This window comes from Heterocephalus glaber, unplaced genomic scaffold, assembly GCF_053883595.1.
Source record: "Heterocephalus glaber isolate CG9 unplaced genomic scaffold, H.glaber_assembly_v1.0 deba00001729, whole genome shotgun sequence".
NCBI classification, from domain to species: domain Eukaryota; kingdom Metazoa; phylum Chordata; class Mammalia; order Rodentia; family Bathyergidae; genus Heterocephalus; species Heterocephalus glaber.
The window spans coordinates 12,138,808-12,161,293 of NW_028258440.1; the positions used below are offsets into that span (position 1 = coordinate 12,138,808).

At 38.8% G+C, this 22,486-nt stretch overlaps 1 protein-coding gene across 4 annotated transcripts in view; it reads right to left on the bottom strand.

Moving 5' to 3' along the window:
- Positions 1 to 6,496: 6,496 nt before the first annotated feature.
- The window catches only part of Gria3 (glutamate ionotropic receptor AMPA type subunit 3), a 356,081-nt gene continuing 340,091 nt past the window's right edge, over positions 6,497 to 22,486 (bottom strand). The window contains exons 14-16 of one of the 4 annotated variants that reach the window (XM_004860012.3): positions 16,461 to 16,575; positions 13,620 to 13,867; positions 6,497 to 8,712 (exon numbers count right to left, since the gene is read on the bottom strand). In XM_004860012.3, the coding sequence (XP_004860069.1) occupies positions 13,622 to 13,867; positions 16,461 to 16,575 (361 nt within the window). In that variant the 3' untranslated portion in view covers positions 6,497 to 8,712; positions 13,620 to 13,621. Of the gene's footprint in view, positions 8,713 to 13,608; positions 13,868 to 16,460; positions 16,576 to 22,486 lie in introns of all 4 variants that reach the window. The other 3 variants (XR_015446824.1, XM_004860013.3, XM_004860014.3) reach the window with 3 other exon arrangements.

A 22,486-nucleotide genomic window follows, 5' to 3' on the forward strand; every position in this document is an offset into this window, starting at 1 on the left:
CAAGTGCAAGGTCCCAAGTTCGATCCCCGGTACCAAAAAAAAAGAACAATCAAGAAAAAAATAGAAAAAAAAATCAAAAGCACAAAAAAGGTCCACTTCAGGATGTGTCTCTGCTGTCACTGGTTGACAGAAGGGGCAGACAAAGCCCAGATCCATGTTGATCGATCCCAGCAAGCCAGCAGTAGAATTATGGTGGTGGTGAATAATCCCAGCAAACCTGAGCCTTTAATTACACTGAAGTTCAGGCTGCTTCTTATTTCTGGCTGTGAGGCTGGGACCTGAGTTTTTCACCCTGTGACACTCCATGTGACTTTTTTTTTTTTTGAGGCATGTTCTCTCTACATCACTAAATTGCTGGCGTTGATTTTAAACTTGCAAGCCTCCTGTCTCAGCTTCCTAGAGTGCTGAGATCACAAGCCTGTGTCACCATGCCAGGCAAATTGGCATTTTTTTTTTTTTGGTACTGGGGATCGAACTTGGGTCCTTGCATTTGAGCAGCAGGTGACAAAACCACTGAGCTAAATCCCTGGCCCCCAAGTGACTCTTGCTGGCTTGAACTTGGCCCCCTGACCTCTTGCCAGCTTGAACTCAGTTGCCCCTCACCTAGCATTTTTAGCTGCTAGATGTAGCCAACCTGCAGCTGCTCTGAGTTCTGACTTCCATTGGCTCCTTTTTAAAATGTCTACAGGCCAATTGCCTTCTCCTGGGGGTATCAATAACTCACCAGCCACTGCAGTCCACAGTGTCCATTACTCTGTTCCACTGGCATATTTCTCTGTGGAGGCCTCTGGGGTTGCCAGTAGTCACTGTGCCTCTGCAAGGTTGAGCCACCCCTCCTATGCTATGAGCTGGGCCTCAGGGAGAAAGTGCTGCTTGCCACCTTCTTCCTCCATGTTGTGGTCTTTCTCTTCACTTCCCCTGTCGGCTCTAATTCTTAATTCAGGTTCTTTCTAGGTCTTGGGGACCCCCTTCCCTCCTCCTTCTCTTCCTCACTTTGCTATATTACAGTGTCTGGATTCCAAATATTGGAGAGGCTGTTTCTCTGCTGCTCAATTTTCTAGAATCTTCCAGGAAAAGGAAGCATGATGTCTAAAGATGAATTTTATTTTTTAAAAAGACTATTGCAGAAAGGATGAGTTCTGGGAAACACACATTGAAATTTATTTGGGAGTAATTCTTTTTTTTCTTTGTATTAAATTCTTTTATTGGTACATTGTATGTATACAACACAATTACATTTCTCCTTGGGAATTGTACCTTTATATAATGCGTCTTGGTTCTTATTTTTTCCCCATTCCTAGCCCTCCCTTCACGCCCTCCAACCTTCCCTATTTACAAAGACTTTATTTCCATTTTTTCCATTTCTCATCATTTTTCCTTTCCCTTCCTTCCTTTCCCCTGCCCCTCCCACTACCCCACCCCTTTGGACCTTTTCTTCCTATTTTACATTATCAAGTATTCATTCTAATCATTGGTACATTTTAGGTATACAATATAATGACATTCATCATTGGAAATTTGCAATTTTACATGGTCTCTCTTGGTTCTTATTTTTCACCCTTGCCCAGCCCTCCCTTCAACCCCTCCATTCCTCCCTATTTAAAAAGATTTTGTTCCTATTTTTCCATTTTCTCATATTAATCCCATTCCCTTCTATCCTTTCCCTTAGCCCTCCCACTTCCTTCCCCTTTGCCCCTTTTCTTCCTATTTCACATTACCTATTATACATTTAGTCCTTATTTGCACTTTCAGTTTCTCACACCAGAGAAACTATTTGGTATTTACACATCTGTGTCCTATTTATTTCACTTAAGAGTATTGTCTCAATGTGCATCCACTTAGCTATAAATGTCTCTAATTTCTCATTTTTTATGGCTGAGTAGTACTCCATTTTATAAAAAAAACACATTTTCTTGATCCAGTCTCCAGCTGATGGGCATTTGGGCTGTTTCCAAGTTTTAGCTATTACAAACTGCACTGCTATGAACATGGGTACACATATATCACTGTGGTATGATTCTTTTAATTCTTTGGGGAAGATCCCCAGCAGTGGAATAGCGGGGTCAAATGGGATTTCCAGTCCTAGTTCTTTGAGGTATCTCCATACTGATTTCCACAGTGCTTGCACCAGTCTACACGGGAGTAATTCTTGTGACAGAGTAGAAAGCAAGATTGGGCAGGGGAAGCCTTCAAACTTGATGAAGACATGAGAAATTTCTGCCAGTCCAGTTCAGTCGGCAATTCTAGAGCAGATTTACACTGAAGGAATCCCATTGGGAAGAAATGGCTAGACTCTTGTACCAATTCTTTTTTTATTCACTGGCTAGTGGATACACAGAAGAACATGACCTTGGCTCAAGATCTGATGCTTATACTGAAGGTGCTAACAGTAAGTGGCTATCAAATAATTGATCTTTATGCATTCAGACAGTGAGTCCTTTCTTGAAGAAGGGTTCGCCCAGAGACACCTAGGGATTTTCTAGGTCTGCCACAATCCACCCCTTGCATCATACTGTTCTACGTCTGCGTACATGTTCAGGGAGACTATTATCCAGTGCTATTGTATGTCTCTTTTAGAAGAGACAGGTTAATAGCATGAATTGCAGTCAGTCAACCACATCTCAGCTGGTCTTGTGCTGCAGATGATATTCATTGCTTTCTTCTTCCACTCCCTATCCTAACTGAAATTGCCCTCATTTATAACCTTGGTAAATTTTGGTGGCTTGTTTTGTGGTTGACCCAAGCCCTCATTTTTTAAAGATAAGAACCCCTGATAAAATTCTCCTTCTCAGACTGGAGTTGATGCATATATTCATTCATAGTTACACTGAGTTAAGTAATTATCCGGGTGGGTCATCCAAGTTCAACATATAGTCTTCCCTTTTCTCACTGTGTAAAATTATTCCTTTCTTCCTGTCAAGCAGGCTCAATTATGCCTAATAAGATGGTGAGTCTTCTTCTGGGGTTCTGGTCATTGGACACAAAAAGTCCAAAGTGCGTTGGGATGTAGCTCAGTAGCACAGTGTCTGCCTGACAAGCGCAGGCCCTGAGTTCAATTCCCAGTACCCAAAACCAAACCAAAACAAAACAAAGAGCCCAAAGTGTCCAGTTGTCAGCCATAACTTATTAGTCAAGTGGATTCTTGTGTACCCTGGTTAGAGTACACTCCATTTTTCACCAGGACCTCTAATACTATAAAGGTTAAAATTTCAGGTATAGGTATGACAAAGCTTAGGCTGTTTAACAAAATGCCGCAGACTAAGTGGTTTAAACTAAGGAAATTTATTCTCTCACAGTACTCAAGGCCAGACATCAGATATTACGTTGCCAGGATATTCAAGAGGTCTCTCTTCCTGGCTGGCAGATGGCCACATTTTTGCTGTGTACTCACATGGCCTTCCTGCTGAACATGCACATGCCTAGAGAAAGATCTCCCTCTCCTCCCCTTCTTATAAGGCCACCAATTCTTTCGGATCAGGACTCCAGCTGCATGACCTTATTTAACTTTAATTATTTTCTAAAAGCCCTATCTCAAATTCAGTCATACTGAGGGATAGGGCCCAACATAGAAAATTTGGAGGGCACACAATTCACTCCATAGCAAAGGGCATGGAAAGAAATCTCAGGAGTGAGCTGGATAGACTACTCTGAACACTTACACAAATATGTATGCTTCAGTACATATAAATGGAATGTACAACCCCCTCACATGTTTTTTTCTCATTCTATGATTCCCCTTAAGTTCCATCTAATAACTCCCTTGGAGGAGCAGAAGTATCTCATTGTATTACTATGTTTGGAGAGCAGTTTTTGGTCCCTGGTTATCATTCTTAGGGCTTGCACATTCCTTCTTTGGTGATAGCCCTACTTGGTTTTCTTCTACCTGTGTGCAAACCATATCATGACTCTGAGATCCAAAAGATGCAAATAACTATACGCTTACATTTTACTACATCTTATAGTAATACAACTTGATGTCAAACTGATTCATCTTTTTCACTGTCATTGTATTGTGAGTTTTGCTTCTGAGTGTGAGCCTGTTTTTATCACATCTACTAATTTTAAATGTCATTAGATTTATTCTCGTATTTTATTTTATCCCCCATCTATTGGGTTTTAAATCAAGATAGAGATTTTTAGAAGGAGCACTGATGGCAGTAGGGTGAGGGTAAGAATGGCCACCATAGTTTCTGTGTTCACCAGGTTCAGAGAGGATTTACATTCTCAGAGAAACTCATGTACTTTCTTAGGGGAAGAATGCAGTGTTGTTTGGGAATACTTGTAGAAGTTGTTTCCTCATTTGCCAGTATTTAAGCTCCTGTGAGTGGCAGCCAAAGCTTAATTGACTTGTTTAGGTATAATGAATATTTATTAGAAAAATTATAAATCAACTCTTCTGCTATAGGATTGTAGCTCAAAGAAACCACTGCAGGGATAATGTTGGCAAAGCTGCCGGCATAGGAAAAGGATTATTTCCTAGGCTGTCATTGCAGATTCTTTCACATTTTTATAGCTAGGGCATCATGAGTCAACAAATAAGCAAGTATAAATGGCTGGTTCATGACTTCTTATTTTAGAAGTTTAGGATGTTTCTAGCTCTTTATTCCTTCACTCTTAATTCTGGAGGCAGTTTTGATTAATTCTTAGTGCCTTCCCATAGTGTCTCTCAAGAATATACCCTTCCTTCAGTCCAGAATGATAGGGGTGAAATTCTAAGCTCTTATAGTGCCCTTAGATTTAAGAGAAATTTTCCTATTCAGTTCTTAAGTTTTGTGTCCTCTCAGAATTGCATGCAGTTGTATTGCTGTTGAGTTTCATGTTTGCCAAGTGATCTGATAATAAACTGGTGTCAACAGGATGAGGAAAAGAGGGCTAGATATAGCCCCAAGTAGCTGAAAAGTTCATTCCAGTTTTGGAAATTAATTCTCCAACAAATAATAGGTTTTGGTGGTGTTTGTGCTGTAACTGGGTTCTGACTATGTGAAGTAGCATATTAGCGTCTGTTTTGCTTGATTGAGTCTGGATTCTGAGGAATAATGGTTTTACTTCCTACTTCTCAGTTTGTTCTTCTCTATGTTCATTTCTTCAAGTCACAGTGAACTCTTTCTCCCACCTGACAGCAGGAAGACAATTTGCAGCACCATTTCTGCCATGATCATACCAAGGATTCTTTTGAATATATTTGCCTTTCCTGTTTAAAGATTGTTCTTTTGACAGGGTGTGACTAGAGGTGAATCTTAGTATGGCAAGAAAACCAAAGCAGAGCTCAAGAGTCATTCTCCTTTTGTGCATGAGGGAGGGGGGGATCATTTGAAGCTAAAGGCCTATTTGAAGATTTGGTTGGCAAAGCTGACCTTATGTGTAAGCAAAATATATAGCTACCTAGAGTCCAATTTAAGAAACACTGAAAGTACTCTCTTTTGTTTCTCTCTTCCTCCAAGAAGAAAAATCCCAAATACCATCTAAATCAAAATAGTGTTTCATTCTCACCTGCTACTACACCTGAGATTAACTTCTCTGCTGGGATAAGAAATTAGAGTTCCTGTTAAAACAGAAATCTATTATTTTGGAAGATCTGGAAACATCATTTGGTACTTGAACTGATTTCATCAGTCCCCAAGGGGACCATCAGTCTAGTCTAATCTAGTCACTGAATCTGCTCCCTAGAGAATCAATTTTCTTTTGATAGGCTGTTACATGTGTCTTAATTTTTAAAAAAGACAAGCAGATGAAGAATTATTATGAGGTATAAATGATTGGACACTTAGTGAGCATTTCAGAGGACAGTGGAAATGGTAGCAATTATGCTGGAACCTACAGGCCAAGTTGACTGCAGTATGATTATATCAGAATTCTCTGAGAGTTTTCTTTTTCCATTTCTATTTTTCTTCTTCTCAAAGGTTTTATGTTCCTTCCTCTCTAATTCCCTAACTCCAGATATATTTCTTCCTTTATCTCTCTGGAATCTCAACTATATTTTCCTCTTTTCTGGCTCCATTGCCAATCATGTCCTCTCTTTCCTTTCTATTTTCTATGGTCATTATAATATGAAACTGGTCTGCATTTCAACACTTAGTATATTGGATAAAATTGTATTCCATCTTCAGGGTCTAAAAATCAGATGAGACAAACCTTTTATTTCTTCCCCAGAAAGATCTTAAAATCCATGGAGTCCTCAGTTCATTATTTCTTCCTCCACTCTAAATCAGTGACCCTGGGTAGAATAAAATTTTCCCAATGGAGGGGGGAAGGTGACGATGGGTAGAGGAAATAAAGAACGGGAATGGAAGGCCTTAAAGTCAAACTAACCTAAGGTCTTGAATTACGGTACAGTTTGGGCTGAGGAGTCTGAGCCTGATTGAGGTCGCAATCCTTTGTGAAAATCACCAGTAATGTTGTTTCATTGGTAAAGCTTCAGGTGGGAAGTCAATTAATGACTTCTTGGGATCACATCCAAGTGAATTTTAGACAGCTAGTCAAAGAATAGAAGCAGAACTCTTTCTTTACAATTTTATTTACAAAATGTATTAAAACTTTGTACAATACCTCATGGCAATGAGGCTCTGTAATTATGCCCACACATGCAATTTATGCTTTTATGGCCATTAGTTTGCTTGGCAATTTTTCTGTTCACTGAAGTACAGCTTTAACAACAAAAAGAAAAGAATTGGAAAAAAATATCCTCAAGTGAGTACTGCCAAACTCCCATAGCTTGAAGTTAGTAGCAGAAATTTGAAGCAATCAACTTTTTTTAAACATGCAAGTTTTTTAAAAAAATAATAAACCAATTTACTCATTTCGTTATCCCAGTGAAGTTTCCTCTCTGAAAAACTGATTTGAGTCAATAAACATACATTTCTCGTATACAGTGCCTATGAAAACATTTGCCTGTAGGTTGGTTGGCTTGTTTTATACAACTTTGTATTCACACAGCATTAGCTTCTCACACTGGGACATTATAGCATTCATAAGTTGAAAATCACAGTTTCATGAAAACAAAACAAAAACACAAGTTTTCCTTTTTGTTCAATACCATTTAAAATGTGACAAGTGAATTATTCGCTTATGACACAAATTTTGGAATGAAAGTTTATATTACACTTTTCTGAAAATGTTTCGTTGGAACGAGACTTCTTCCTTTCTTTTCTGAAGACAGGAGCAAATATCCAGTGAGTCAACTAAGCATCTAAGGGTCACACTTGGGAAATGAAGGTGAGCTCCTAGTGTTTACAGTCTGGAAACTTCCCAGTGCACGTTACTGATGAGAGCAAACTACTGAACTACAGAAAGCATACGTTGTTATATAGGAGGTAATTAGTGAGCGGAGACTATTTCCTCTGGCTGTTCTGATGATGCCAATGGCAGGTATGCAATTAGTTACTTGATAGCCTGTGGAGCAGTAGATTGATCTTCTGAGAGTCAGTAGAGAATCTGCTCCAAGCAAGGACCTGGAAGTGATGCTGAGGCCCTCAGATTAGCAGTAGGTTTGGGAATGCATTTTAGTCTTTGCAAACTAGAAAAGGACGCATGCAGTTTGATGGAGAGCAGCGGGCAGTAACAGGCAACAGCTGGTAAGATAGACCAAGCGAGTAAAGTCAGATTGAGAACTGTGGTCTGAACCCACTGGCCCGCGTTGCAATGGGGTCCTGTCTCGGTGGTGTACACTTGAAAGGCATACTTAGCAGAGAAAGCAGAGCTAAACACAGTGTTGTTTCTGAGAAAGATACTTTAAACCCATCTGGGAGTATAGGCAGCATTTCCCTCATCTCAATGCTAAATACTCAGCTATATTGACTTAAAATGCACACTGAAGCAAGAAAAACAGATCTGTGAGCTGAAATTCCAGACTTCTTGGAAAGCCCCGGGATCCGTTTTAGGAAAGCACTGAGAGGTTTGCCTGATAGTGCCCCATCCTTTGCTACACACACATTGATTTTAAAAGCTCTATTAATCCCTTTACCAAGTGGGAAGTTACCAAAGCATTTGCACAAAACCATTTCAAGAACACAGAGAAGTCACCGTTTAGTTTCTTTTTCAAAGCATTTGAATTTTCATAAGTGTTGCATTTACATTCTAAAGATATACACATTTCAGCAACATTGAAAGGAAATAGGGTATACAGAATATCACCACCAACAGGAAACACCAAAAACATCTGGTCAGCAGATCCTAGAAGAAATGCCAGTCTGTCTTCCCAAACACAAGGAGACAGATATGTATATATATATATATATATTTTTTTTTTAATCAGGAGGAATTAATTCTTTTAGCTAAGATGAGTGGGCCTATTTGCTAAACTGGAGTTTTAAATTTGCGTGTGTGTGTGTGTGTGTGTGTGTATTAAAGAACATGGTGTTTGTATACTGTGCAGTGGTATCAAAGAATGGCTTTTGTTGAATTGACTTTTTTAGTAAGATTTTTTTCTCAGACTGAAATCTTGCATGTCCATTTTTTTGGTTGGTTTTTATTTTAATTTTTTTCAAGCAAAGCAAAAAGATTTCAATGATGGTTCGCATTTTTGCAAGTCTCAGAATGTTCCATAAGGCACTGAAGGAAAAAAAAAATCAGTTTTTCCTATTGAAAGGTCATTGCACCATCAGCAATATCCGTGTCATGCCCGACACCAAGGTGAGTGAAATCTGGCTCAGGATCCTTGAAGCAGCCACGTTTTCCGTGATTTCCTCTCACTGCATGCCTCCAGTGGGAAAGGATCTGCAAAGGCAAGAGGAAATTTAAATTTGAAGGGGGCTTTCTATTGGGAATTGAGAGATTCACGATGGCTCAGTCTATCTTGGACAAAATATATATCTGTTTTCTCAAATTGGCACTACCAGGCCTGCACCTCATTTGACTAGCCTTAGGCAACAGATCTGGTTAAATTCTTCAGCTTCAATGCAAATGCTTTGCAATAGGTTAAGTTAGGATGATTCTCTACTATGTGCATTGGTTGTACTGAGAAACATACAGGCTTTGCATGAAGTTGAACTCAAGACTTTATTAATTTATGATGTAAGTATACTAGAAATTTTAGTGGCATTTAAATGGAGAGATACAGAAGAACTACACTGAAGAGTGTACACTGATTACAGGGTCTGTGACAAAGCATTGTTTACCTAGCACTGTAGGTGAACAGTATTTTAAGGTTTACTGAGTTGAAATCCATTTGACTGTGAGAGGAAAATCTGCTCATTGATAGAAATGTGACTATTTCTCTTAATACATACAATCTTAGTTCTTACATTCTGAAAATAGCACAAGGACTGTATAGAGACAGCATAGCCCAGAAAGAGGCCAGAGCAGTGATACTAAAGAAGGTGCTCCACATCCATGGAGTCTTCGCCTGACATTATGGGCCTGATTAAAATGCTGCTGGTGGCACCCTTTGGAGGTATTAACTAGTGCAGGGGATTATTTGTCCCTGACTCTGAACACAGGAGATCAGTGTCTTGCTTCCTTTTCAAGCTCATGCTCCCCTCCTCATATTTTCCCCAGAGGCTAACAGAACACTTCTTTTTCTCCCAAGTGAACACTGAATTTAGCCCAAAAGAATAGCATAATCATTATCTACAACTGGCTCTAGAATAAAATATCTGCAAGAAAAGTGTCAAAGATGCATCTGAAGGCCAAAAACCCCAAGGAGGGAAAAATAAAATTAACATGGATGTGGGCCCACCTCTTCCTTGGATCCCCTAAGTCCTGAGTCATATCTCTCAGAGCGTGGAGAAGTTTTATATCTATGGAAGAAAGATAAAAACCCCTTCTCCCCATTGGCTATGGGGTGTCACTATCTAGATGCATGGTTTTGGGAAAGTAACCTAACCCCTCAGGGCCTCTGTTTCCTTTTTTAAAATAAGAATAAATGAGGTATTATCACTAAGGTAAAAGTTCTCTGGAAAGAAAAAATATCACCACCCCAGGTTTACCCAGAATTTTGTTTCCACTTTGACATAAGATGAGCTCTTTAAGCTGGAGAAGGAAAATTTCCCCAGCAAGAATGCATATGCATAAGGTACAGAAGGAAAATCGATCCCTTTGAAAATGAGCCCCATGAACAAAGTTAACATTTCTTAAACAGAACTGTCATAGAAGAAAAATGGAAATGTTTCACCAGACTTCTAGCATATTGTAGTCTTGTCTATGAGAGGGATTTCAAAAATATTGTTGAAGAAGCCAAAAAAAGTCACAAGTAGTTCTGAATACCAGTGAGGAAACTGGAAAGAGTTTCTTCAAATAATGAGCAGGGTCAACTCTAGGATGCAGTAAATCTGGAACACTTGATGGTAGGTCACTTGCCAAAGCATGTGGTCCAGGGAGGCGGGGGGACACTTCCAGTGACTGGTCAGAAACCTGGAGAGTTATTAGGTAGTCACGAGGCTGTCTAATCTCTCGTCGGTGCTAAAGAATATCTGAGCCTGAGGCACACATGCCTGTGAGTCCAATAATCCTGATGGTACTATCACCAATAGAAAATGAGAGATGAGTCCTTTGTCTTTCAAGGATGCCCTTTTGTTAACTAGATTTCATGTGTCATACTCTTGCCAGTGAGTTACCCTGAGTTATTCTTCCGCAACAATTACTAGCACTACAACTCTCCCAGACAGGCTTTGATAATCAGCAATAAAAGTAAAATCTCAGGATGCCTCTCTGTCTTTGTGTCCCTGAAGAGACCCTGACAGATCTAGGCCAATTCAGAGAATTGGAAGCCTAATATCTAGATAACAAATTAGAAGTTTCTAGGAGATATTTTAGAACTTTGTTGGAAATAAAAAATGAATGGGTGAAGAGCTCATTCTTCATTGAACCAGAACTCCCTTAAGGATCACATCACCAAATTGGCTGAGGACAGGAGATTTCTGTTTCTTGCTCAGTCTGCTTTATACCTCTTGACTGACACATGTGAGATTTTTCTTGGCATCTTCTGAGGCCTTTCCTTCTCATCTGGGGGCTTCACACAGACTTGGAAGACAGATTTGTTTGCAGAAGCTCTTCCCAGGTTTTCTTATCATCTCAGAGATGGGTGCCAAGGTGCCAGCTAAATGGGCTCTAACCACATTGACATCAGTGTCTATTCTATGTGACTTTTGTCTCAATCAGCCTGAATTTTGCTTCATAAAAGTGGGTCAACCAGGATGACTTAAAGAAGTCCAGAGAGTCAGAAGTGTGGCAAGTTAATTTCTGAGGCAATTTTTTTTCCAGTTTGATTGGCCTCTACTTTAAGACTGTAATGTTCTGTTCAAACAAAGGATTGCTGATTCAGCTTTCCCTTTCTTTTCTTTTTCTTTTTTTCTTTTCTTTCTTTTATCTTCTTTCTTTTATTCTTTCTACTTTTTCTCTTTTGTTCTTTTTCTTTTATTCCCTACCTCCCCCTCTCTCCTTCCTTCCTTCCTTCCTTCCTTCCTTCCTTCCTTCCTTCTCTCATCCTTCTCTTCATTTTCCTTCCTCCTTCCTAGAGAATAGGATCTTCATGACCTGGAACTTGTGAAAAGTGTAGAATTTTAGGCCTTATTATAGATCCACTGAATCAGGACCTACAATTTTGTAAGATCACCACATGATTTATGTGCATGCTAATGTTTGATGAGCACTGCTCTTGGGCTTTAACAAGAGATCCAAGCTATAGTAGTTGGGAAGTAGGGACGTAGATTCTCAGATAGAATAGCGATAAATAGTCTGGAGGCTATGTGATCCTGAGCCCTGATATGTTTCTGTTTCAGAACGATCCTTTCTGGGGAAAATAGGAGTACTCAAATATATGGTCTTGGGTGGAAGAAATGAGACATACAGAGCCTTCATGAACTTCAAGATTTTTTTGAGGGGGTAAAGTGGGGCATAAACTAAAGATTTTCTTTCCATCTGATAAGATTCCATTTGAGTTTTAAATTTCTTCAAGGTCTATAGGCCATCAGTATTTACAGCATGGTTTAATAAAGAATATAGTTACAGGAGGAAGAAGGGCTGAGTTTTAGAGTCCCAGAGTTACCACTACCTAATTGTATTGTCTGCAGTAAGTCACTCGATATGGCTGGGTTTTATACTGAAAAGGGAAAATACTACCTGACCCATCTTATCTCAGATGATGAAATGGATGTGAGAACTCTTAAAAAATTGCTACACAGATTTAAGGTGTATTATTTATTTGGATACTAACATCTCAAAAATGGGGATAAATTAGATTGAAATCGCTCATGTACTATCCTACAAATAAAGCAAATAATGTGCCCCTAACTATAATGAGCCTACATCAACCTACTCAAAAGTAAAACATTTTAAGTACAATGAACATTAAATGCTTGCATGTAAACAGTGTTAGTTATAGATGAAAACATGTGTCCAATATTCCCTAATGGCAGGGGAACACTGTCAATAGGTTAGTTCAGTGTACTGAATATGTTGAGGCAAATGGCTGCAGTAGGACAGGACAGCCAAGAAGTTCATCAAACAAGATGATTCCCATGGTGAAGACAAATGACTTATTTGGATGAAATGTTTTAAAATTGGCTGAATTTAGAATCATGATGTGAAATACAAGAAATTCAAAGAGAAAAATGTATTAGTAGAAATTCTAGCACATTGACATTTACTCACAAGGTCAAAATCACTCACCTAAAATAAAGGGTATAAAGTTGCTAGTTCTGTTCCACTTTAGGTAAGCATGTTAGTAATGACAGATGCACTTGAAAGTAATTAGACTATTTCTTTTAAACACTTCCAGAAAGGAGACATTATCCTAACACAAGGCTGCCTTTGAATATGTCTCAGTTATTGGTGGGGTTTGACTGTAGCTGACAGAGTCAAGGTGACATTAGTCAGGGCCACTCAAGTATTAATTTGGGTTTGGCCAGCATCAGTGAGTCTAGTCTGTCCCTTGAGAGACACAGTTTTAAGGAAAGAACAACAGCAGAACTCAAAGATGAAGAAAATTGTTTCAGACTTAACTACTTACTTAGAAGAACCACAGCTCCCTAATGGGAGTGTTGAGGTGACAGGGCCTTATGGCTAGTCCTAGTTACAGCACCAGTGTTAGAGCAGCTCCTTTCCCTAACAGGTACACTGTCCAATGTTGGAGCCATTGGTTGCATGCAACTGCTAAATATTGAATATATGTCTAGTAGCAGGTGAGATAGACCCAAAGTATGCAAAATAAAATGTACTCCAGATTTCTAAGATCAATATGAATAAAAGAATGTAAAATAGCTCATTCATTTTTAATATTTTTGTTTAATTGATAACATACTGAAATGATAATATTTGAAGATATTGGTCTAAATGAAATATGTCATTAGAATTAATTTCAACTACTTTTCCAATGTGATTACTAGACCATTTGAAATTATACATGGGGTTTGCATATGTGTCTTGCATGTATTTTTATTTAACAGTACTGCTCTAGAGAATTTTTTTCTTTTACATCACAGATCACATTTGTAATTACACCTATGCTATTAGAAAAGTACTGCTACCTGACAAGAAAGGTCAATCATTGTTTCGAAAAATTGAATGGTTGCAAAGAAGAGACAACACTTAAAATAAGAAACTAAACTAAAAAGAGAAAGAAAGAAAAAAAAGAGGTCAACATATAGTCATGTAAGGCTGATTAGTTTACTAGACCTTAACCGTACCCCTAGATCTTAACACTTTCTGTTCCATACACGTTGTAGCCTTCTCTGTATGTAGCATAATTCTGAGTGTTGGTGGCAGGAGCAGGCTTAAAGTTTTGGGTGTTCTTTGTGAGTTTCATGCGTTTGGACTCTGCCCGAGATTTGTAACAGAATTCTATCAAAGCCACCATCATGGCCAGCCCCAGACCTCCGACAAGTATATAGAAAACGCCTGCCACATTGCTCAGGCTCAGAGCGCTCGTCTTGTCCTAAGAGAAATGAGCAACACAATTAGTTCTTGGGCAAAACAAAGGCAATGGGACATTATAATACATTACAACAGTATAGGATAGTTCTAAATTGAAAATAACTAAATATTGATGTAAGTGGTATGACTCAACTCTGGCAACTGGCTAATGTTTCACAATGACCAGCAAGAAGGTATATTGTGCTTCTGTTGACAGTTTTGATCCTTACCTAAATAGCTTTTTATTTTTCAGTCCTTATGCCCCTTTAGTACTTAAAACTGGTGTTCAACAACTAAATAAGACAGCACTTGGTCATGGGAACAAAACAGTAAACACAAGCATAATTTATCCCACTGCTAATCTCAACAAACACCATTTTCCAGAGTTGAGCTGTGGCATAATATCTACAAATGTAACACTCTTTTCATTTGGGAACTTGAAGCACTCTTTCCTCTCTCTGCCCCGCAGCACCCCTTTCTCCCTTTTTCTCCTGGAGACCACCTTTGACAACTAGTCTTTAAGATATTTGGTGAGAATAGTAAAAGTTTTTGATATTATTGTCTGGAAAGTTACTCCACCAGGGTTTGTTTAAAAAGGGTTAACTTTCCTCTTTCCTCAGTGACTGAGAAATTGCTCCCTTTAGGCATTGGTTGCTAGGTTCTCATCCTAGTCAAAATCAGGGCAGCAAGACTTTGTACTGCTAGAACAAAGGTGTAGCACAAAGAATTGGCTCTGTTCCATTTTCCTGAGAGCTTAAGGTATCTGTCAGGAGGACTCTTTGGGTCCTGGATTGGCTCCATACAAATCAGAAAGCTTTTCCAGGAGGCTGATGATTAAAAAAAATTCCAGCTTATTTTCAGCTTTTACTCCAGAGAATGTAGAGAATAATTTAAAAAAAACCCTACACTTAACTTCTTTCTGTTTAACATGGGGGGAAAATCGAGGAAGCCGGTCAGTGACTTTCAGGTCAAACTACAAATCTGACTAAGCTATCTGCCTGTATGAAAAAGCAAAAACTGAACTGCTGAATGATGGAAAGAAAAAAGTTGGTGTCTTGAGCCCTACCTTGAGGTAGGACACACCAAGGACCAGGAGTCTTTCTTTGAAAAAAAAATAGCATTTTGTAGTCTTTTTAGAGGGAATGTAACCATTTTGCTGCTGAATGTAACTGAACAGAATACCTAAATTTTTAAGCCAGTGAATTTTGAGCATCTTGTTTAAATGATGTCAGAATGAGCAGATGATAGCCATTGCTGACCCTTAACACTGTTGTTCAACTAGTCCTGTTGTATTTAAAGAATCAAATGGAAAGGCAATATGGCCATGTTCCATGTCCTTCTGATCCTATTTTCAAAGGAGCCAGTCCTATATTTGTTTGCCTCCAAAAAGGCTAATTGAAATTGAATCACATTCACTAAGGGCGTGTTGGGATGCCTTGTGTCCACAACAACCTTGCAGATAGACACTGTGCTAAGACAAATGAAAGCTGAGTGCTAAGACTTTTTGTCAATTGGGAAACAATGAATCATCTCTTTAAGGAGGCTGATGAGACTATCTGCAAGGATGTTCCACAGTCTATTAGGAAATGGAACAATTTCTGGTAACCCTCCCTCTGCCATCATATTTGTATATGTAGATGGTATTTAAAAGGTGGGGGGAGTGGTCCTTTAATATCACCCATGAAAGCTGTAGCAACAAGAAAAGTTTCAAGTTCCACATGTTTAAGTTTCACAGTAGTTATAAAATTCCCTGGTGTGGGGTGTAGAAGACCAGGAGCAAAATGGTTCACTGCACGGGGAAAATGAGTGGAATTTCATGAAATGAATTAACTGATACCACAATATTAGTTCAAAAAAAGGAAAAGGCAAAAATTGAAACTAAAAAGAACTTTCTTAGGGGAGCGAAGGGGGGCAGGGAGGAGGAGGGGAAGAGTGTTTCATGCTTATCAATGTGATGTTATCCTGACAATGTACACCCTTAAGGAGCATGCGACTAAATTTTAAAAGTGTTTCACACAGAGATTCAAATGAGACCTTTGGAGAGAGAAGTGTGACAGACTTAATGAGCTTTGAGATCCAAATAGATACTGAACTCAATGTGACAGCAGCTGGGATGGAGCTAATAGCTGTACTTACAGAGACCAGTCCTTCTTTGCTTTCAGATGGGATATATGTAATATATTAATATCAAGAACCAAAGATATTTACAACTACAAAGTCTCTGACATTGTAAGAGGTTAAGTAAAAGCACTGTCACGACTGGATCTTTTTTTTTTTTCTTTTGGTTGTTGTTGCTATGTTTTCTCTTTGCACTTTTGAAATGTGGAAAACAGTAAAACCCCCTTATAACACAGCTTATTATTTTAAGCTTTAGAGTGCAGTGGGCCACATTGAGTTCCCTCATCATCATAACAGCTCTGCAGAGTGTACAGTTGATGTCATGGGGCAAGCCTCTGGGGCTGGCGTTTGCCGTATTCCTTTAGCGCTGGTGTTATAAAGGGGTCCCACTGTGACAGGGAGTGTGTGTTGGGAAGGAAAGCCGTTTGGGGGTAGAAAAGAAACAGTGGGTCAAAATGTGATTGCTAATCAGTACAAAAAGACCTTCAGCGACTGACCTTACTCCCGGAGTCCTTGGCTCCACATTCCCCCTTATCGTACCACCATTTGTTTTTCAGCTTGTCTAAGATGCCTTGTTCACTGAGTTTCAATACTGCAAGGTTTACAGGCGTTCTTCACGTGGGAAATAACATAAATAACATTATATTATGTTATTTTATGTTATTCAAGCTTTAAACTACTTTAAAACTATAGAAAGCGATAAAGCAGGGGGCCCTGGCCACAGAGTAATTTTAGACACTGCAGGCAACCTGAGCATTACCTTATAAAAAGTTAACACTACAGCAACGCTATATTTACCAGGGCCTGCCCATATCGCTTTGAGTAATCGGCACACACTGTTAAATAATGAGGATAGAAAAAAAGGCACTCCTCAGATAGGCTGTGTGTGGTGAGGAGGGTCTCCCCTCAGGTGACAATTGTCGGCGGCAGCTTACAGTAGCTTTGTGACAGAGGCACGTTAGGTTTGATCTAACTGGGTGTCTTGTTGTACTTCTAGACAGAAAGCAACTTTTATGGGGGAGCCAGGAAGGGGATGGTGCCAGAAAAGGAAGCATTTCCATATTGCGGACTGACAAATGCGTGAATCTGAACAGAAGCTAGATTCTACCTGAATCACATGCCTTCTTGTCTCTTACTACACAAATCTGTTGCTGAGCTGAAAATGATCTCAGAAAGAATTGTATGATATATATGTCCTCATTTCACAAACATGTCTTCTAAATTCTTAGGCACACAGTGATCTTAGTGTTAAAGGTATAATGTGGACATCTGAATTTAGTTAAGAGGAGTATTTTTAAAAGTGGAAAAACTGGCTTATGCACTGTTTTCTGAGTTATTACCTGTCTTTCTGATGTGGTGATATGTCCATGGTTAACTCAGATCACCAGGCAGTGGGCCAGATTGTTTCAAAACAGAATTTATAGGGCATGATATAACATGACAAACTAACTCTGCCACTGTTGGGTAGCACTGGAGAGGAACAACTTAGGTAAGTTCTCCTAGGAAGATAAGACCCCCTCAACTGAGAGGCTGATGCAGTCCCAGGAGGCCAAGACACTGCTCCTTAGTCCTTCACTGCTTAAAGTATAAGGACTGTATTTGGAGCCATGGGGCAAATGGGTGCAACCTTACTGGCCCTAGGATAAAGATTTTCTCTTTCAGAGATTTCTTCAGCTGCAAAATAGGACTAATGACCTCTCTTCTTCCTAGAGATATTGAATTTTAAATGGAGAATCTGTAATAGTTTTGAGTAAAAACTGCATTATTAAAAGGGTGGCATAAACCACCATTATGAAGCAATAAAATGTGTTCATATTCATGTGAACAATATTGCCAATAGTAGTGCCTGGTGGTCTGAATGTCACTAATTTATCTTTTTTTCCCCATTAAGTTTATTGGTACATTTTAGGTATAAAATACATTTATATTCATCATTGGGATCTTGTACCATTACATGAGTATCTTGGTTCTTATTTTTTTTCCCCTTTCCTTGCCCTCCCTTCACTGAATGTCACTAATTTAAAAGGAAGATATCAGACAAATTTTTGCAACCATGAACATGCCATAAAATTTCTTGGCTTATTTTGGGTAAGTTGGACCCACTAACTGACAAGAATTCCTATAATCACAAAAATCTGACCTTGACCATACCAAGTTCTAGTGACTATTTCCTTTCCTCCTCCATTTGCTATCAAGAGCAGAGGGGCCATCTCATCTGGAGATATGTATCATCACTTAAAAATAGTAAACAATTTCAGAATACTTGAGATTTGACAAACTATAAGTCTTTAGTGTAGGGGGATGACACTTCCTTGATTAGTGCAGGGTCTGGCAGATGAAATATCAGCATTCTATTTCTTACAAGGAAGTTGGAGCCCTTCAGTGAATCCTCAAACCCCTAGCATTCTCAAAGGCAAATCAGAATAGCTTGGAATACAAAACAATAAAACTGAAGCTCTAATATATTTTTTGTCAGTGAAAGTGAAACTTTAGGATTTATAAAGGCCAGACAGGCCATCTATGGCCCTGAGATCAATGTTGGAGCTGCCTTCTACCCTACTCACACCATCTGCACCCCGCCACTCTCTCCCCCACTTCCTTCCCATATTATTTCAACCACTGCCTTCCCAATGCTATCTCTTAAGCCAGGCGGTGGCATGAAGCTCAGCATGTGCAAGTTGGCTCAGGATGCAGGTCAAAGGTGATTTCCAATGACATAGAGGTGACCTGAGCTCATCAGGACCACAGGAAAAAGTACAAAGCATCTTCTTCTTCCTTTCTGTATTTCCTCCTTTTTTTATTGTAAAGGGCCCTGTGCTGTCAGACAGCTTCTTGCTAAGCCCTGACCAGGCCCCATCATTCAAGGTTCCATTCAGTTTCTTTAGTACTGCTGCTTTCACTAGGTATTAGGTACAGAGCAGTCTGATTAAAGGTATTCACATTAGGGCCTGAAAGAGGGGTGTTATTCTTTAGAGATCTTGGTTTTTAAAGGCATTGTTAATCCTTAAGTGAGCTAGTTTGATAGAAGTATAACATGTTAGTTTAAACAGTGATTTTCAAAGTGTGGTCTAGGAACCCCTGGGGGATATTTGAAACCCTTTCATCAGAGGGTCCGTGAAGTCAAAACTTTTAATAGTAATATTAAGACATTACCTGGTCTTCTCCCTATTATTCCCTCATGATGTATAGTGAAATTTCCTGGAGGCTACGTGATGTGTGACATCACAACAGGTTGAATGAGAAGACAGAAATGAGAATCTCATTCTCTTTTATGTTTAAGCCTGATATTAAAGACATTTGCAAAAATATAGGCCAATAACACTCTTGTCAATTATTTCTTTTGTTTTGGAAAAGTATAATTGTTTCCATAAAAAGGATATTATTCATGTTAACATATTGGGCTTATTACATTTAGATGAATGAATGAGTACTTTAAAATTTTTCAGTTTTCATTTCTGATGTGGTGAATATTAATAGCTATAACACATAAACAAAATCTTTTCTGGGTTCTCATTTTTTTTTTTGGAGTATAAAAAGGATATGGGACAAAAAGTTTAAGAAGCACCAGTTTTGGAGGAGGGAAGAAAAGTACTAGGGGTATATCCTGGGCTGCCCTCATATACACTTTTGCCAAAACCCAGGGTTAGTACATCAATAAGCAATTTGGTATCTTACTTCTGGCCTATCCCTGGTTTGCCATCCAGTGGCTTTCACAGAATGGCTGGTAGCTGCTCTCCACTCCCATGTCCTCTACAGTGACAGGGGAGGTTACTTTAGAGCAATGGTTCTCAACTTAGGGGCTTTCTGTCCTCCAGAGGACATTTGCCAGTATTTGGTGTCATTTTTTGTTATTATGACTGGGTGGGGGAATGCTATAGGCATCCAGTGGGTAGAGGCCAAGGATGCTGCTACATATCCTATAATATACTGGAGAGCTTCAACAACACAGAATCATATGGCCCCAAATGCCAATAATGCTGAGGTTGAGAAAGCAGGCCTCAGAGCATCCAGATCTCCTCTGGGATACCATAGGATGTTAGAGAACTCTGACAAATGGCATTCTCTTAGAAATGTGTCTCTGAATGGAAAATAAAATCACGGGGTTTGTGAAAACTGGCAGGGAACCAATGTGAATTTGGGAACTTCTAAATAAAAATGAGGGAAGAAAACAAACAATTCAAGTAGCAGCACAGCCAAGAGCATATAAAAACTGTAATCAGAAATCACAAATAATACCACTTAACAAAGTTAGGATAGCTGCCAAGTAAATGAAATACTTTAAATGCTAAAGTTTGTAGAACTCCATCTTGCTGTGGTATAGACTAAATTTCCAAGATGGCAGAGAAAAACTGCTTTTATCTACACAATGTTTTCTCTTGCTGTAGCTTATTAAGCATATTGCCTAGCCCAAACCAAATCAACTGAATGTTTTGATATTTTCTCCAGCAACACACACACACACACACACACACACACACACACACACACACTAGTACTTTGAAGAAAAGGAAATTAGGTGAGCATTTGGTCATTTTAAATGTCACTTTCTCCATGAAGCCATTTTTGCTCTTCCAATATTTTCTCTCCCTGCCATCATCCTCTGTCTTGTTTTATTATTTATGTCAATGTCTGTGACTCCCACTAGACTGTTTGCTTTTCAAGAGCAGGGACCAGGGCTTATGCATCTACATTCACGGTTAAAGTACTTTTCTCAAGAAATATATGCTAAATTGATAACTGTCTTTTAGCTTGTTAAAGTTTTTCAACCTATTACCTTTAATGATTATTAAATTATAATAATCAAGTTTAATGATCATGCTAAGAAGGTAAAGTTATGGTCTCCCCCTACTTAATAAATAAAGAAACTGAGGCACAGATAGGTTAAGCAATCTGCTCAAGCCACTACAGCAAATTATGGAGCAGGCCAGAAGGCAAATTAATACACATTGCTCTCCACGCATTTTCCAGTGGAACACAAAAAAGGGTAGTGGCTGCCCCTAATTCTGTTCTTCAAGCTTAGATGTTCACAATTATTATTATTTTTTTCTTTAGGGATCTCGCTTCTCCAAATAACTATCAATTTAGCAAGGGCATATTTTGCAGCTGAGGCCTTTTACTGTGATCCAGCAATATTTTTCCAGGTAGTATTTCAAGCAATTACTGCAGGCCCTTAACTGGTACCTGAGAGAATTATGAGTCAGAAATATTTATTGTATTCACTTCAATGGAGAACAAAAAGAATTAAACAAAGTAGGTCAGATGGCTATCATGGAAATTAGCCAAGCATTTCCCCCCTGAAGGGCTTGCTATAGATTTTTTCTGACTAGATCCCTCTTAAGACAAAGTCATGGGTCAGCAAGCTTAGAGAGAAAAGAGGAGGACTTTGTGATTTAATTGTAAGGGTCTGGGAATGTCTCCCCTTCCAAATTGTTTTCTTAATTGATACCTGAGATTCTACCATGAGACTTTCACATCTGTAAGTTTGAGGAACATGCATTGTTGAAATACAAGTCTTCCTGATAAATGGGAAATGAAGCAGAGTGTAACTATTTGCAAATAAAAACTCTTTATTCTGTTATATTTTAAAAATGTTTTGGGGGTAGGGAAAGAATGTAAATTTCTCCAAAAAGAAAATATTTTATGGCATCCAAGTCATAAAAGTGCATACAACTCAGATGGAGAGGGTATGGGAAAAATGCAAATTGGATAGTCATTTAAAAGTATGTGGAGGGAATGTTGACTTGTGTCAGGATGTTGATTCTTGATTGTGGGAAATAATTGTGTAGGGACATAGGTTTGTTTTTTATATAGGGTAACTCATAGTGCTTTGATAATGAGTTGTATTTTTGAAGAAAAGATTGGATGATACAAATTTCTATCTCTTCCACCCACACCTGGCAATAACTCAGTTACAAAGCACTGTGCTCACAGGTGGTGGGTGTCTCGATTCCAGGGCAGTTGCTGGGATATACCAGCCAGCCATCTCAAAGAAGCAATGCTATCTTAGTGATGGTAAACCTTGCATTTTGGAGACAGCTTTAGCGTAAGTATACAATTGTTGTTTTTATTTCTGTGAAAGTATAAACTTTTTATCTAAAAAATCAAAATAAATAAAATTTTGATATATTTAAAAAGAACTGCCCAATTAAAAGTTTTTATTCCCAGAAATATTGAAAATAGTAAATAAATTAGCTTGAAGCCATGTTGGATTTCTTACTATGAACCAAAATATACTGGGAGTAGGAAAGATGGGGTAGTCTTGTGAATTAATTACCAAGTTGATTCCTCCAAATAATCTGGCGACCCTAGAAGGGTTGGAGGAGGATTTTGTACTATGGTATACCTCTGGGCCTGAAAATATAGAATAGTGTGATTTATCCTCCTGAGAGACTGTGGGATATATTCTGCTCTACATGGCTTCGTTTCTTCCTCAGCAGGGACACCTGAAGAGCAAATGCCTGTTTAATGACTGCAGAAGACCTTTAATGGTGCCCTTAGAAGGGATAGATATATGTGTAAATAT